Source organism: Callorhinus ursinus, unplaced genomic scaffold (assembly GCF_003265705.2).
Source record: "Callorhinus ursinus isolate GAN/ISIS: 27379988/994484 unplaced genomic scaffold, GSC_fseal_2.0 scaffold31, whole genome shotgun sequence".
Classification (NCBI taxonomy): domain Eukaryota; kingdom Metazoa; phylum Chordata; class Mammalia; order Carnivora; family Otariidae; genus Callorhinus; species Callorhinus ursinus.
The window spans coordinates 16,633,670-16,652,244 of record NW_027397093.1 but is presented as its reverse complement, the minus strand read 5'-3'; the positions used below and the strand labels follow the sequence as shown (position 1 = coordinate 16,652,244).

Here is an 18,575-nt window from a genome sequence, read left to right as displayed (position 1 = left end):
CCTACTTCACAGATAAAGGTACTAAGATATAAACATTTCCCTATTTATTGAACTGCCCGGCCTTTTGTTAATATTTAAATAACAAGGTTATGTTTTTGTTGTTGTTTTTTAAAGATTTTATTTATTTATCAGACAGAGAGACGGCGAGAGAGGGAACACAAGCAGGGGGAGCAGGAGAGGGAGAAGCAGGCTTCCTGTGGAGCAGGGAGCCCGATGCAGGGCTCAATCTCAGGACCCTGGGATCATGACCTGAGCCAAAGGCAGACGCTTAACGAATGAGCCACCCAGGTACCCCAACAAGGTTATGTTTTAATATTTTCAAAATATACTTAAAATTTTATATTTAGGGCTTCATAACATTTCTTCTTTAGAAAAGTCCTTTCTGAAGGCGCCTGGGTAGATCAACCGGTTGAGTGTCCAACTCTTGATTTTGGCTCAGGTCATGGTCTCAGGGTCATGAGATCAAGCCCCACGACAGGCTCAGTGCTCAGCTTGGAGTCTTCTTGAGATTCTCTCTCTCCATCTCCCTCTGCCCCTCCCTCCCCTACCTGCACTAAATAAATAAATAAATAAAATCTTTTAAAAAAGAAAGTCTTTTCTGGATGTCTGGGAACCACTGAAATTAACTGCTTTGAAAAGAAGTTGATATAGAAAGACCCCAACATAAATATAATATCAAATAGTTGCTTTGCTTTCTTTTTAAGACAAGCAAGAATGAACCCTCAGGAATATACTACCAGAGTTTTTGTTTTCTTAGATTCTTTGTATATTTGACATCCATTCATCAAAGGGTCAATTACATTAATTATATTTTCTTGTTTTCTGTATTCTTGAGGCTGACATCTGGGGAGCAGGAGGCTTACAGACCCCAGAAGAGATGGCCCTTCCCAGGGCTAGCTAATTCCTAAAGAAAACAACTTGCCCACAAGCATGCCTTTCATAGTACCACCAGTCTCTATCTCCTTGTCTCTCACACACCAAGCCAGTATTTCCCTTACCCTCAATCACCCCAGGGCCAGGTACCAGGAAACTAAAAACCAACCCCACAGACCAAAGCCTGGAGGAATTAACCAAATTAGTCCATCCAAACTGTTTATCCTGCCCAGGATGCCTTTCCCAGGGAAATCCCAAAGAAGACCATGATCTAAGATCTCCCCTGCGCTCTTGTCTTCTGCCTCTTAACTACCCTAGTGTTTTCCCCTATGGCTGTGTGGCATGTGACTCCCTCTCTCTGGGACCTGAATATAAAAAACTTCTTCCAACCTCATTCTTGTTTCCTCTTATGGCCACACTGACTTTACCGTAATAAACCCAACATGTACATTCTTATAATTTAAAATTTTACAATTTTGGTTATAATATCACTCATGGCCATCAAGTTAAGAGTCTATAATTTTTGGGGCGCCTGGGTGGCTCAGTTGGTTAAGCGTCTGCCTTCAGCTCAGGTCATGATCCCAGGGTCCTGGGATAAAGCCCATATCAGGTTCCCTGCTCAGTAGGGAGCCTGCTTCTCCTCTGCCGCTCCACTCGCTTGTGTATTCTCACTTTCTGTCAAATAAATAAATAAAATCTTTAAAAAAGTCTATAATTTTCTTCTCTTCCTATGGTACATCCAATAAAATGCACATATCATGTGTTTATTCAACAAACTCCTAGGTCCCCTCTGTGTGTACAAGCATTGTCACTATAGTGATAAATATATATAAAAGTTTCTACCCTTCAGGAACTGACATGGTAGAGAAGATTTTTACCTAAATAATTCTATACAATAGGAAGACAGAAATGCAACTTATTAATTTACTGAATGCTAGGTAACTGTGCTTGATACTGCACAAAATATCTGACTTGCAGTTCTTACAAAAGTAACCATGGAGATGTAGGAAAGTCCTTCAGCTGGGCAATATTCAAGAGACAGAAATGGAAATATGCTGTAGAAAGAATAACCCAGAATTACAAGAAGGATGAACTAGAGCAGGGAGATCAGTAGGAAAGCTATTGCCACAGTTTTTGCGTAGACAGTAACAGTCTAACTAGAATGAAAACAAAGAATTTCAGCTTGAGATAGGAGGACCCTAAGGGCCAGAGAGTTTAAAATAACTAGCTCAATGTCAAATATTTAGCCATTAGAAAAAAAAAAAAAAAAGACAGGAGAGTTACTAAAAAAACAATCAGTAAGATTTGGCAACTGAGGGGCGCCTGCGTGGCTCTGTCATTAAGCATCTGCCTTCAGCTCGGGTCATGATCCCAGGGTCCTGGGATCGAGCCCCACATCAGACTCCCTGCTCGGCGGGAAGCCTGCTTCTCCCTCTCCCACTCCCCCTGCTTGGGTTCCCTCTCTGTGTTTCTCTCTGTCAAATAAATGAATAAAATCTTAAAAAAAAAAAAAAAAAAGAAAAAAGATTTGGCAACTGAGTCGATGTGGTATTATGGGCTCAGAAGCAGACACTAAGGTGAATCTAAGGTTTGAACCTAAGTGAGTTCAAGAAACATTAATACACAAGGAAGAGCTGTTTTTGCAGTTTGTTTTGGAAGAGATGGAGATAGCTAACTCACAACTGTTTCCATTTAAAATGTTCCTTTTTCTCCACATTCTATCAGTTTTAAATTTTCAGAAATAAGTATAGTTGTCTTTCTTGATTTTCTCTTTCCTACAGTCAAACACCATATAAACAGTAGATGCCCTACTTATTAACAGCATCTTTATATACTATGCACATAAATTTAAGCACATTGTTGTTAAAATAACTACAAATGCAAAGTAGGAGTAGAAAGGTATAACCAAATGCATTATTTTAGCCTATCATTCTAGGAGGAGCAGAATTTAAAAGTGTGAATAAGCTGAATTTATTCAAGTGTCTATGTTCCTCAAACTATACCTTCTGTTATACACTGAATGTTTGTATCTCCCCAAACTTGACATACTGAAATCCTAAGTCCCAATGTGATGGTATTAGGAGGTAGGGATTTTGGTAGGTGATTAGGTCATGGTGGTGGTGCCCTCATGAATGAGATTAGTGCCCTTTCCCAGAGAGATTCCTCATGCCATGTGAAGATACACAGTGAGACAATGGCCCTCTATGAACCAAGAAGCAGGTCTTTTCCAGACACCAAATCTGCTAGCACCTTGACCTTGGACTCCCCAGCCTAAAGAACCATGAGAAATATATATGTTATTTAAGCCACCCAGACTATACTAATTTTGTTATAGCAGTCTAAATGGACAAAGACATCTTCTAATTATTCATCATTAAATAAATTTTTGAAAATAAATGATAAATCTAACTTCTAACATTTATATCTTCTCACAGGAAATTAAAAGGGATCTTTAATTCTTTTATTTTTCTGTATCCACTGTATCTCTAAAGTCTGATGGTAAAGGAATCCAATTCATTTTCTATCTTGCTCCAATATAGCATTACCTCTAAACATCACATACATTTTTTTGAAATTTTGGCATACTTTTGAAAATTTGTCATAATATGAGCTCCAACAAGGTAACAGAAGACAGAAGTATTTTCATGCTTAATGCAGTATCTGGGACATAGTAGGAAGACATGTTTGTGGAATCAATGCCTGAAGTTCAGTCATAAATAAAAAAAAATGTGTATTGTCTATCTAAAGGCAAATATGGAAACAGCATATAGCCCACTTCAGCGTAAGGCAGACCTAAAATTAAATTCCCACTCTAATATTAAAGGCAGTTTTAAGAAACATTTAGAACACTCACCACATGCCAGGCACTGTTCTTTTCACTTTATGTGTTATCTCATTTAACCATTACAACCATCCTAAGAATGTGGCATGATTATCCTAACAGAAATACTTAGGCATAGAAAGGCTAAGGATGTGCCCAAGATAACACAACTAAGAAGTAACAGAGTCAGAATTCGTATCCAAGCACTCTAATTCCAGAGCCTATTTAAAAATAATATAGTATATTTACATTATTTTTTTAAAAGGGTATGCAGTGAAAACCTAGGTCCACCATCCACTATCCTCTACCAACCTCGTTCTCATCCCTTATCTTACCTCTACACCAAGGTAACCACTATTATTAGATGTATGTATCTCTCCAGGGTTTTTTAAGTGTATCTACAGGCAAATGCAAATATAAATTTTTTCTTATTTTATCTAAAACACAGTTTTCTATAAAAATGTTCTATACCTTGCTCTTTTTAATGATGTATCTTAGAGATCTTTACATATTAGTACACAAAAAACTCCTTTATTCTTTTCTCAATTACATAGTATTACATCACATTGATTTAACAGATGACAATTTATTTTACCAGTTCCCAACAGACAATCACAAGGTTGTTTCTAATGTTTTGCAATTATAAACAATGTTGTAGTAATATGTCAATGAATCATTTTGTACAAGTACAAATGGAGCTTGAGCAAGATCTTGAAGGGTATGTGCATTTGCAATTCTAACATGTTTGCAAAATATCCTCCTAGTGTTTACCAAATTACACTAACCACCTATGAACACTTGTTTAGTGACAGCCTCACCATAGAGGATATAGCAGTCCCCTCTCCTAATTACATAATTCACATCCCAAGGCCCAGTGGATTCCATTTTGAAACCATGGATAGTAATGAATACTGAATATACTGTTTTCTCTATACATACATAACATTTAATTTATAAATTAGGCACAGTAAGAGATTAACAATAATAAAATAGATTATAACGTACTGTCATAAAAGTTATGTGGTCTCACCCTCTCTCAAAACATCTTATTGTAATGTACTCACCCTTCTGTGAAGATGTAAGATGACTAAATGCCTACCAATGAGATGAAGTGAGGCGAATGATGTAGGCACTGTGATATAGCATTAGATGACTACTGACCTCCTGACAACATCAGGACCATCTGCTTCTGGACCTGCAGATGACCATGGGTAACTAAAACCTCAGAAAGTAACTCTGGTTTGGCGGTTGAAGAAGCTATTCTATTATCAAAGTTAAGGATTTTTGCTAACCTGTTATGTAAAAAAATGGTACTTCAGTGTAGTCTTCTGCATTTCTCTTAATATGAATAAAGCTAAAGAGTATTCATTTAAGAGTCATTTATATTTCCCTTTCTGTGAACTGCCTGTTCATATCCTGTGACCATGTTGCTACTGGACTGTTTTCATCTTGCCAATTTCTAGGAGTGCTTTATATATGGGAAATTACCATTTTGACCAAGTCAAATATTTTCCCATTTGTCTTTTAACTTGTTTATAGTTGATTTCTACCTAACAAAACTTTTTTCAGTTTACTTTTCTGTGCCTCTTCACAATTCAGTCAAAAAGGCTTTCCTGACTCTAATGAACAAATTTGTCCATGTTTTCTTTGAGCACATTTATCATTACAGTCTTTACATTTAAATATTTGATTCACTTGGAATTTATCCATATACATGGCATGAGGTAGTAATCCAATTTTTTTTGTTCCCTAGATGATGCTCCTACTTATTCCAAGATCATTTATTAACAACCCTGCTTTAATTTTTCCCCACTGATTTGAGGTGATTTAAGTCTATGTTCTGGGCTTTATATTCTGTTTAATATGTCTATTTGTGAGGCAGTTTTAACTATTAAGACTTTAAAATATTTTACATATTGTGGCACCTGGCTGCCTTAGTTGGTTAAGTGTCTGCCTTTGGCTCAGGTCATGATCCCAGAGTCCCATGATCAAGCCCTTTATCGAGTTCTCTGCTCAGCAGGGAGTCTGCTTCTCCCTCTGCCCCTTACCCCGCTCTCCTGCTCTCTCTTGCTTTCTCTCTAATAAAATCTTTTTTAAAAAATCTTTAAAAAAATGAAATAAAATATTACATATTTCTGCTCTTATTTTTCAGCATTTTCCTGGTTTATTTTTCCATAAAAACTAGAGAATCCATTTATCTAGTTTCTTCAAAAAAAAAAAAACCACTTGGTATTTTTATTAGGATCACCTTAAGCTGACAAATTATTTAGAGAAAATGGACAGATTTACTTAGATTAGTATTCCTACTTAACAAACATGGTTTCCATTTGTCTAAAATTTTTGTGTTCTTCAGAAGTGCTTTCAAGTCTTCTTCAAATAGGTTTTGCACATTTCTTAGGTTATTCCTGGGTCATTTTATCTTTCTCTTGCTATTATAAATGGTGTCTTTCCTTTCATTGTTAACATCTAATTGGTTCTTGTTTCCATTACATTTTAATTTTGATTTGGGGCAAGTTTTTAGCCTCTTGAAGTTTTACTTTCCTCACCAGCAAGATTGAGCCAATATGTACTTTGCAGGGTGGTTTTATGATTCCAGGATAATGTATAAAGGATTTAGCTCAGTGCCTGGCACATAATGGTGGTTACCATTATTATTTTTAAATATCAGTGTCCCAGTATCTAAATAATATATTCCAAATATTATTTCTTGTTAAACTTCTCTCCAGTTATGAGGTTTGTATCTTTCTTCTCCCTTTACATTGTAATACCAACTTCTAATGTGTTCCCTTTCCTCCATATTTCCAGTTGCAGAGGCTTACTCAACTCCCCAAACCAGTGTAGAAGTAGAGCTATGTTCAGACAGATGTAACACCAATCTGTCAGGCTTTTATGTAACTACTCTCCAGAAGATAAGTTTAGGTCCATTACATCCATTTCTGTTAGAATGCCTAGTTACGAAATCTATAGGTAAGCAATACCTGGATCCAAAATCATAAAGCATACATGCACTAATTAATAAATACTTGGGACCAACTGTGGAAAGCAATCTAAGCTCTACTTTACTTTCATCATGCCACACTCAAAAAAAACAAAAACAAAAACAAAAACACAAGCTTCTTCAAAACAAGGTAAAGCAGCTAAACTTTCCTGCAATTGTTTTTAGATGCTCCTAATTCTGCTCCTCTTATAGCCTTATGCTGTTCCTTCCCCATTCCCATTTCCCTTTCATAGAAACAACAGCATATCTGAGGACACATTTCCTAGGGGCTCTTGCCTACATGCCAACACATACACAATATATAGTAACAATTATTTCAGCTCTCAGTGGAATCAAAAGTAACTTCTAGTGATTGCATCTTGTGACTTCAAAAACTTTGTTTCCAGTAAAACCTGGAAGAAAGTCATAAAGTCAGACATAATTAAGTAACAAGTTTGTGTCAGTTAAGCAAAAATAAACAAATGAACCTCTTAATAAAATTCAAATGAGTGGGGTATCAGATGGTACCTGGCAAATAAATGTTTCAATTTTACAAAGGTACTTTAAACAGTCCCCACAAAACACAAAAATAAGTACTGTTAACAGATTGGTGTTTTTTTTTTTTTAACAACAAATATGACTTGGATTTTATTTCTCAGATCCATCCTAGTGAACAGATTGTTAATTACTCAAGTAAATAGGCTGGAATTAGGGAAAAATTTACAGCGGAAATGTTAGCCTACTTTGTCCTGAAGAGGGAAAAAGAACTGGAAATAAAAAATCTCATGCCTTTAGCACTGATCTTTCTTCCCACTTACAGTACTGAATTTCTTACTGTTTACTAAATATTGTTATCAAGTTCAAAACAAAATTCACCCCACCATATCTTTTCTCTTCTCCTAAAATAGGACAATTAACATTCTTCTTCTTCCTGGAGTCCACATTTCTATTAAATACTAATTCAACCTCGGATCACACCTGGCTCCCCCCTTTACCTTACTGTTACCAAAGTAACTGGTTACCAAAGCCTGTCAGTTCTTTCTGCCTCCCTAATCTCTCCTTAATCTAATTGCTCCCTTGTATTAAAGGGCCATCATTACAGCCTAATTGATTTCTTTACCTCTAAATTCTCTCCCCTCCTTTATAAAAACCTGATAATTCTCATTAGAAACTATCAGTGGATATCCACCAAATTCAAGCTCCCTAATTTGATTAATTCTATAATCTGAGCTCAATTTTACCTTTCTAACCTTCTTGCTCACATTCTCAGACATCTGAGTTAACTGGACTACTATTCCCTTAACAGGCTTCCAATCTGCCTATTGCCATTTGAGCTGCTTTACCTATACAGCATTGCTCTTTACTCTTTCCTCCTTGAAATACTATGTATCCTTCCAGTTCACATACTACCTTCCCTATAGAAACTCACCTACAATCCACTCCATTCCAAATGGTTACAATATTCCTCCGCATGCAGTAATCTGTTTATGCATCTTATAACACTTAGCACATTTATATGCATTTCTATTTATTTCTGCACTTGTTTTATCTTCCTTTCCGGATCTTTAAATGATATTCATCCATTATACTCAAAAACCTGTCAAATGAATACATTTTTAAAAACTTTCATTTACAGGGCCACCTGGGTGGCTCAGTCCTTAAGCATCTGCCTTTGGCTCAGGTCATGATCCCAGGGTCCTGGGACCGAGCCCTGCATGGGGCTCCCTGCTCGATGGGAAGCCTGCTTCTCCCTCTCCCACTCCCCCTGCTTGTGTTCCCTCTCTCGTTGTGTTTCTGTCAAATAAATAAATAAAATCTTAAAAAAAAAAAAACAACTTTCATTTACAAATATCTTCTTAGCTTATCAACTTTGTAGGGCGAGGCACAACTATGCTTAATTTTGTTTAAATAAATTCAGTTATCGTTTCTTCTAGATTTGCTAAAATTAAAGATATTCTTTTTCCTAAAGAAATTAACAGAGATGCAAATAAAGACTAAATTGATATAAACGCGCACGGTATCATAATTTATAATAAAAATCTGGATATAAATTCCAAAAAATAGGAGAACACAAATTTTGGTACATTTAAATGATGAAGTGTTAAACTATCATTAATGACAACCCTAAACAATATTTTAAAACATGGGGAAATGATTATTATTTAATTATTACTGGAACAAATTGAGATATAAGAATATACTCTCAGTCTGTGATCACAAACATATATGAGTATAGAAAAAGTGTTAAATGACAATCGTGTTTATCTACACATGTGATGGTATTATGGTTGAATTTTACTTGCCTGTATTTTTCAAATTCTCTACCAAAAACATGAAATACTTTTAGAAAAAAACTATAAACTAAAAATGTGTTATTTCTGAGTAGCAGGACACTTAGCAAAGGAAAAAAATGAAACTAAACTCAGATATTAATAAGGAAATAATTAGGATATTTTAAAATGTCAAAAACATATTAAAGGACTCTAGAACATTTTCTACAAGGCCAACAAAAGCTAAACCAAACTTCTGCCATCCTGGAACTGAAGAAAAAAGAATAATTCCATGCAAATAAAATATTATGGTTTGAAGACTGAGCCACCAATATTCAAGAAACTTCCCTTCTTAATAACAGTAACTCCAAAAACACATTTATACACAGCACAGGTTTTTCTTGCATGTAAAGTAACTACCACAACTCATTAAGATAATTATGTATCTTAATAAATAATTATTGTCTTAATTCCATCAGCATGAAAAAGATCCATAGAAGCTGAAAGGAGATAAATCATGGGCTCTTTAATATGGTTTCTTTATTAGTGCTTCCCACTTTTCTACTAACACAATCCTAGCACAAAAAAGCCCTTATAACAATATATGAATACATGTCCTCTATTAGGTTTTCTTTACTATGTATATACCTATACCTGATATATACCCAAATACCTGATATGCTTTCTAGCCTAGGAAAACTAAATATCTATGAAGTGAGACTTATTTCTTCAAAGCAATTTTAAAAGTACATGGGGTCTGTAAGAAATGAACTTTAATAGTACTACACATTTGTATGACATATTGGGAACACAGAACCCTAAGAACACTTACTAAGGAGATGATGGAAACTAGACCACCTAAGCTTTCACCTACAACAAGGATTCCTTCTAACTCCCCAAACCGGGAAACTGAAATCTACCATATTCCTATTTTTTCAAGGAAAGTAAGTGGTTCACTACCAATCAGATAAAAAACACCAATATACCAAAGACGAACAAAAAACTAACTGGTTCTAAATCCTCTAAAGAAGCCTCTATTTGTTAGACTGCTCAGATTAGGCATCCATTATTGCCTTCTTTATGGATTAAAGATTTTATAAAGCATGAATCAAACCAATGCATCCTATAAAGAGCTACATGGCAGGCTTAATACAATATAACTAATCCAAGTTCCAATGTTGACACCAAATCAATCACACCTGGCAGTTACTATGGATCTCGGATAGTAGCACAGCAAAGCATTAGACAACAAAGGGAAATAGAATATGATATATAACAGAAGAAAGAGAAAAGACTAGGTATTACCATAATTTTTTGTTTAAATATGCCTCATACCACACAAGGTTATAATGAAGTACCAAAGTGGTAACACAAGCAAGCATCTTGGTAAAATAATGATTTATTTCAATAGGCCATCACATAAAATGGCAAAGAAACAAATGAGTATTTGATCTGCCTCAAATAAAAGATATTACTGTAAATAATTCTAAACATAAGAACAATTTAGTGAATAAGGTAGGAGACTGGTAGACTTAAATTTTCAGATTCAATTTATAGGTGTTCACCAGTCACCTGCTGTTTTGACAAGTTACTTACCAACTTGTGCTGCCATTTCTCCGTAAATTTATCCCCTAAGATGAGGATAATTCTTGCAAATTGTGTCACAAGCATTTTGAAAGGAACCATGAGTTATTGTGTAATGCTCTTGAAATTCCTCAGATGTAGGGTCCTACACAAAGTAAAGTATTATTATACATCTCTCTAACAGTAGTCATCTGCATTATGATTTTTTTTCCCTACCCTTGACACTGTGATTCTTGGACACTAACCTTCCTCAAAGTAAAGTGTCCAAAGCAAGTCTCCATTCCTGACCCAAGTAATTACTTTTTTCAAGTCTTCATATCATCCACATCTTTCTCATCCTTAGAAGGTATCATGAAAACTAGGAATTATAAAACATAATAAGCTTCTCTGGTATTATATGCTTTGGTTCAATAAGAAACATGTGGGATAATCTGGCAATTTTAATCTTCTCTTAAGTGAACAATTTTATTTCACATATTTATACATTTATTTTCCTATATTACTTTTTATATTTCAACTATATTTTAAGAAGTTCATTTACAGATTTATGTTTTATGAACAGAGAGCAAGTCAGAAAATGATGTAGCAAAAAGGCAAGCAAGTAATTACTGCTATGTGACCAAAATGCTTTCAATGGACTGACCCAACAGTAGAAATCACCATTTTGAGATATAGGAAAAAGAATCAATGCTCATGATCTTTACAACCTCTGTAGAAGAGTTGAGCATAAGCTACAACAAATTTTATACTACTGACAACTTTATCGGCTGCTGACTTTGCTAATCAAGTTAGTCTTCAGTTAAGGAATGAACTACATATATTTGTATTTTTAGTTTATGTTGGCATGATATTACATCTTGAAAACAGGACTCTCAACCTTCTATACAGTTCCTAAAATGACTTCCTTCTGAATTTATACATCAGAAGGGAGGAGATAATACATCTTCACTGTATAACATTAGTTATAAAAGAGTAAAATTTTAAGAGTTTTTTTTTTTTTAACCCTCAGAATTACATTAAAATACTGATGGAAACTAGTTTCCTCCTAGGTGAATAAACATTTTTTTATTTTTTAAATATGGCAGGTGAAAACCTTCATGGGATAAAGGTAAAACCACAGGATTTAGAGAGCTCCCTTAACATTTCCTAGCCTACTAATTGTTAGTCTTTTAATCTCATTTTACTTCAGTTTTCCTCATTTGTAAAATACACCTGCCCTAGCTACCATACAAGACTGTTGTGAGGATTAAATGAGATAATCTAACTGAAAGAACTCTGTAAACCACAAAGAAACTATCAAAACAATCCTTTTTAAGAGGACTATATCACATTATTTTACATATTCATGGTCATAAAATATTTAGTACTATTTCTAACATGAAATAAATGGAAACAGATGTGCTAAACATTAGGACCATGGTTACCAAATAATACCTATGATTGAACAGAGAGTGAATAAATGATCTTGTTAAAAAAAAGTACACTTCCTATACATTATCTTAAAATCTTCAGAAGTGAATTTGGAAGGAAATATAAAAATAAAACAATTTATTCAGATGGACTGGTCTAGCATATTAAAGATCAGATATATTTTATCTGTTAGCTATGAATTAAGAAACTAAGAGCCACTAGCTAAAAAAGAGTTTTGAAAAATTCTTATGAAGGAAAAATACATACACAAGAGTGAAATAGATGTTCACGCCTCTGGAAATAATCAGAAAGAGCTAGTAGTGATAGCAAGGGGCATACATATACAAGAGAACGGAGATGAACATGGACACAATCTGTACTTCTGATGTATAATAAAGGATATGTGGTTCCTAAAATTTTCAGAATGAAAACCTCTCCCAATAGGCCATAGGCTGAATCTATTTACTATACTGTAAGCCTGAGTCCTTCAGGAGGTTATGATAACTCTCAAGAATAGCTTATCCTTAATGAATGAAAGGACCTGTTTCTCTTTCACTCCTTATTACAGAGTATTTAGTATGCTTATAAAGCCATTATCTGCAAGGAAACAATTCCTAGCTCCCTCCTTTCTGTATGCTGTCAGTTTAAAGCTCTGATGAAATGAATTATGTTTATTATATGGTCCTAGAAATTCAATCAGACTCACTCAATTAACAGAAAACTTTAAAACCAGTTAAATAAGAATTCCTTACCTTCTAATTCAGTCCTCAAACTCACAAATTAAAAAAAAAAAGTTAAGGAAGGAATACATTTAAATTATTTAAATCACTGAAGAATTATTCCCAAGGGAAATAATTTTAGTTAAAGACATTAGAAGTTTCCACTCTAACACCTGAAGTCAAAACTGAGGTTAAAAGAAAAGTCCCTATCAGAGCAACTACCTCCTTTTGAACTTTTACTTTCTCCTACCTCTGTAACTCAGATATACTTCAATGTGTCACTGAACCTGGACTTCCAGTAAAAAGCTTTTCTCAAGATCAGACTCTTCTCCTTTAAAACTAAACTTTCAGCTCCAGATTTATTTTCTGGCTATTTATGTGATCAGGGGTTGAATTAAAATTAAGACTTCATTTCCTCCCAGAAATCTTTACCCCACAATGACATTTCCCATCATTAAAATTTCCCAGTTTCAAGGGACATATCATATCATGTCAACCTTCAATCCTCTCCAGCTATTTCACTTATGTATGCCTTAACTCCCAACCCAGACTCCAAATTTTTCAAAGACAAAGTTCACGACTTTTTCATTTTTCTAGTCCGTAAGTGTACCCTGGACAATAAGGCAATCCTGAAGAGGTATTGTAAATTAGGTAAACCCATCCTCCCGACTTTATAGTACCAAATAATGCTTCCAAGATGAATCAATACGGTATATAAATGTCACAATGCAATCATCACAATGTCAACATGACCACAAAAAAACCTCTCCTGGGTAGTTAAGTTTCTCAGAATCTTACCTACAGAGTTAAAAGCTGTTAAAGACACATACTACTAATGCACAGTGGCACAGTGTCTACCCTTGTCCTGGACACAAAACAGATAGATGCTTAGTAAGATTTAAAAAATTAAAACTTAAGTAAATTTCAGTAACTATACTGGCAATTCCTATGTGCTGGCTTTGTACTTTTTACTTGTTCTGTAGCCTCTCAGAAATTACTAAAGCAATAAAGAGATTTGTTCAATTATTTCTGTGGAGCATGTTAAGTATAAAAAAAAGCAACAGCCCCAAAACCATGAAAATGTCAACTTGAGGCAGCATTCCAAGCTAAGCAAAAAAGGTAAAGGATACATCTGCCTCTGAAGCAGTGATAGCAAATATATATCAATAAATTACCATTCATGTCTACACATGACAACCTCAATACCTACGATTATGAAATTCTGGTAAGATTCCATAAAATATTCTTAGTAAGGTAGAGTACAAGACAGCTGCCACTTTACCTTGAATTCTGCAATAATTAAACCTACTGTATTAAGGAACTGCTACCATTCATCCGAAAGACTTAAATTACAAATTAAGGCAGAAGGAAAAAGATTAAGACCCTACCAACAAAGAAAGGATGAAAACTATACAGTATTTCCAAGTTAGAAAGGTGAGGTCTGGCATGGTGGTGAGATGATATGAAAGATGAATAACATGCTTAAAATTTAATATCTTACTATTTTATATCTACATTAACCTCTCAAAAGTAGATTAACAATAGAAACCACTTAAATAATGAAGTGGTAAAGAAAAATAATTCCATAGAAAATACTTAAGTGCCATTATTTGAGTTAAAAGAAGAAACTATAAATCAGTACAGCTGCGGTCTTATCTGATTTTACCATCTTAAGAATTAACTTTTAGTAATCAAAATTGAGAGCAAAATTCACATAACAATATTTCTAAGTCTGGTAATATCTTATTTTTAAAATCTGTCTATATCCAGGAAGAGAGCATGACATGAGAACAAATTCCTCAAAATTCTCATTACACTAAAGATTATTTTACATTTGGCTTATATGGCTTATATGGCTACTACAAAATCAGGACATAATAGCTAGTGCAGCTACTTGAAAGTATGAAATTAGGGGAATAAAAGATATTTCAAACTAAACCAAATAAAATTCTGTATTTCATACAGAATTACATACATATTGTTCTACAATAAGGAGAACAATAGAAAAATCAGGATATATTTTAGGCAAATTTCCATCTTATTTACTTTTCTTTCTGATGTATGGAAAACAACACAATAAATTATGCATTTAAAACCTGCCAAGGTAGCTGAATAGTACTTATTACAGAGGACCTACATTCTATATGCTCTATACCTATATACTCTGTCCGAAAGAAAAGGTATCCACACGGCATGCTGGTTTTCTCTATTGTTTTACAACACCATAATATTCTGAAACCAAAGCTTCATACAATAAGGGTTTATAACAACAGTAGTTTAAAATAATAGAAACCACAAAATCATCAAGTACTTCGAAGCATACAAATGTAAAGGATATATTTAACTCCTAGTTTGCTTTTAAAGCTTGATAAAAAAAAATATGGGTTTAGGACTAGGGAAATTATTTGACATTTCAAACTTACACGTTATAATTATTAGAAAGAGCAAACAAAAAATTTTCAACTTACCTGGTTTCTTTCTGGATTTTTCATGACCTAGCTGTCCTAGATCATTACATCCACATGTGTACACTGTTCCATCATCCAGAACAAATACTGTATGTCTGAGTCCACATCCCACATCTCGGACCTTTTTATTTATAAAAAAGTCACTTTTTCTGGGCTCTAGTACAATTTCTTCATCAATTCCACCCAAACCTAGCTGTCCAAAAGATGCATTTCCCCAGCACAACATGTTTGTAATTCTTTTGGTCTTCCAGTTTCAATAAAAAACTTCCTTCTGAAACACTGGAAATTTGGAGGTATACCTATGTCTGAGGAGATACAAAAAAGTTAAGATGACTTCAAAGGAAACGATATATAACTGTTCTTTCAAGTGCTATGCTACAATAATTACTACATAGTAAACATGAGATCTATTTTACTACATAAGTATCATCCAGTTTAAAAAACCAATCAGTTGAATTTTTAAAAATACAAACATTTACAGAAAATTTCACTCAAATTCTTTGCAAAATTTAAAACATATTAACTAGTTTCGACTTTTTGCTACCTTGTGTTAGACCAATCTAATGGAAACATTAAGTACTTTGATGAACTTAATTTTTGCTTCACTTTAAATCATTTTATTCTGAGCAAGAAATAAAACATCTATCCACTACCCCCAAAATCAAGTATATACACAGTGAAAAATTCTGCCAACTACACAAATATAAAACCTTGCAATCTCCGTCAAATCATAATTAAACCTTTTAATACCTACCTCTGTATCAGCAAACAACTGAAGTTCTTATTTGTAACAGAAATAAAACCAATAATGGAAACTTTAAATTTCCCACAATTTAAATGATTTTCCAAGTATCCACACTAATAGGCCCTGGAGAAAAGTATGGTTCTCTCTCGCCAAACCTCAGTCTTAAGACAATCGCCTCCAAAGATGTATTTTACAAATCAAAATAGTAACACTCCAACCTCACTACTTATTTAATTTTAAAACTAAGTCACCGTACATAATTATATACTCACAAAACAAAATATGTAGTTTAAGTATCAAGATGCTCCTCCAAATTCAACATTTTCTATTACGAATGGTAACCGTGACTGAAAAATATTTCTCCTGGGCAATCTGTATCGATCTATACCTCTGTGACAAGTATTTGGAAATGGGAAAAAATGCAAATAACCCTACCACTGCCGATTTTTCAAGAACAGGAATGGGGGATGGGACACGGTAGTTTGGTGGCGAAATCTGTAGAATTTTCCAGTACACTGAATATTATTTCTTCCCTTGTAAAGACACGTATCAAAAAGTCCACTTCATGTAAACCCACACAGACTTTTAAATACATCACGTTACTAAACAACAATTACAGGAAGTCAGCCTTATTCCCGTTGTTGTCACCCACATTCCTTACACAGAACCTGAGAAGTTTCAAAACCCAACTTTCCTACGTTCCGGCTAGCAATTGCCAAAGCTGTCCATTCCATGACCTATCCATTCAGAGAAGTTTGATTTTATTCTTTGGGGACATCAGAACTCGATGGTTCCCAAGAGTTCTGCATTGTCTAACCGTATTTTTTTTAAGAACAGACAGAAAAATACCTCCGATTTCAGCGCATGAGGTTGAGGTTTAACCATCCTTTTCTTTAAAAAGTCAGAAGGTATGGGAAAGGCGTGCTCTCGCCAGCAACAGGTAGGGGAATGAGAAGCACTTTATTCCCATCATTCCCTGAACATGCACTCAGATCAGCCCAGGGGAACCAGGAGAGAAATTGTCTACACACACCCAACCCCGCGGGCCGACCAGTCAACTACGGCAGCCGCCCGCTCGCAGCAGCCGCAGAGGCCAGTCGACAAGGCTCCGCACTTCGGCAGCCCTCAGTCGAAGGGAGGCCCTTCCCCAAGGAGGTGCGACATTCCAGCCCCCCCCCCCGGCCAGAGAGCACCAACACAGTCCTCGTCCCCCGTCCCCCGCCCCCCACCCCGAGGAAGCGCTGAGAAAGCACCCAGCGCCAAGCCGGCCTGTATCCGCCCAGCCCGGCCTGCCCCCTCTCTAACGCCGTCACACGCCCCCGAACCCACCGGGGCAACGACTCACCCAGCCTCTCCAGGTAGGGGAAGCCCAGGGCGACGGGGGGGCGGCGCCTCCCCAGAGAGCAAGGCAGCGCGGCAGCTGAGGCAGGTCTCCAGCTCCTGAACCCTCCTTCTTCTGCCAGTGGCTGCGAACACCAGGGTTCCTCCGGCGTCGGTGCCGCTGCTCTGCTGCTCCGCTGCTCCCCTCCCCAGCTCCTGTGAAACTTTACCAGGTACCTAGAGAAAAGCAGCAGCCACCGCTGTCCAGTCCAGAGACAGCCGTCAGCGACCCGGATGGAGCGGGCGGGGAAGGACAGGAGGCAAGCGGGGCGGAGAGCGCGAGGGGTGGGGAGAGTTGGGGAAGAGACGGGAGGAGAAGGGAAAGGGGGAAGGTAGCTACGCGGGGAGGGGGAGGGGCAGGCCGGAAGTGAACCACAGAGCACGCGCGCGAGCCCCCCCCCCTCACTTCCCGGCGCGCGCGCCTGCGCCAGAATCCTCCCAGGGCACCTCGACTCGAGCGCCTGCGTAGTGTGTGCTTTGCGTTGATTTAAGAGGAAAATGCCAACTACCGAAGCTGGAGTTTGCAAAAGCGAGTGGAGGTCTTTGGCGTGTCTTGTAACAAAGCTTCGGCGCGCTGATTGGCATTGTAGTGAAGAAAATCCCTTCGTTTGCTGGTTGTCTTCCTGCTCATAGGTTCCCGTCTCTATTATTTCATTCTGCTTTTTTCTGAGGAGAATTTGAAGTGGCAGATAAACATCACAAATACGATTATAAAGGCGGGTGAAGCCTTTTATTTTACCCTTAGCCTCAACTGGAGCTAATCTGAGGATGCCAGGTACATTCATAGGAATGACTGAACCTCCTGGCATGAAAATATATCAGCACCACCAGTTCAAGCTGTTAGTGTCGTGATGGCTGCCATCATATTGCACTATGCCTGAAAGATAAACTTATACAGTGTAAGGCCTCCTTCATTCAGGAAAATTAAGCAATGCATATGACTGGAGTCCCTGCTTCATAAAAACGAAGTCTGGCTTTCCTAGGGCAGTCTTCATAACAGTCTCTTTAAAAGGAGGAAAACTTGAAACAAGCCACTCTTGAAATTTTGCTAGACTTTGCTAGAACCTGTGACTTCAGAGTGAATGTTGAATTTAGGAAGAATTCCTCAGTAAACCAAGTTTCTTTATCTCGTTGAAAAATGTATTTCAGATTAGGAAATGCCTGTGCTAAAATATGTATGTGTATTATTCTTTTAGGGCTGCCATAACAAAATATCATTAATTGGATGACTTAAAACAAATTTATTGTCTCACAGTTACGGAGGCCAGAAGTTGGAAATCAGTGTGGCAGCAGGATTGGTTCTCTCTTGAGGTCTCAGGAGAGAATCT

General features: G+C 36.3%; 1 protein-coding gene across 5 annotated transcripts in view; it reads right to left on the bottom strand.

Moving 5' to 3' along the window:
• HERC4 (HECT and RLD domain containing E3 ubiquitin protein ligase 4) overlaps positions 1–17,599 on the bottom strand; it is a 130,104-nt gene extending 112,505 nt beyond the window's left edge. For 3 of the 5 annotated variants that reach the window (XR_003204082.2, XM_073878926.1, XM_025850288.2), the window contains exons 1-2: positions 17,213–17,599; positions 15,123–15,427 (exon numbers count right to left, since the gene is read on the bottom strand). Coding sequence is in view for 4 of the 5 variants with exons in the window: in XM_073878926.1 (XP_073735027.1) it covers positions 15,123–15,348 (226 nt within the window). In the remaining variant the exon portion in view is untranslated. Of the gene's footprint in view, positions 1–10,537; positions 10,671–10,770; positions 10,859–15,122; positions 15,428–17,212 lie in introns of those variants that run through there. The other 2 variants (XM_073878927.1, XM_073878928.1) reach the window with 2 other exon arrangements.
• Positions 17,600–18,575: the final 976 nt, after the last annotated feature.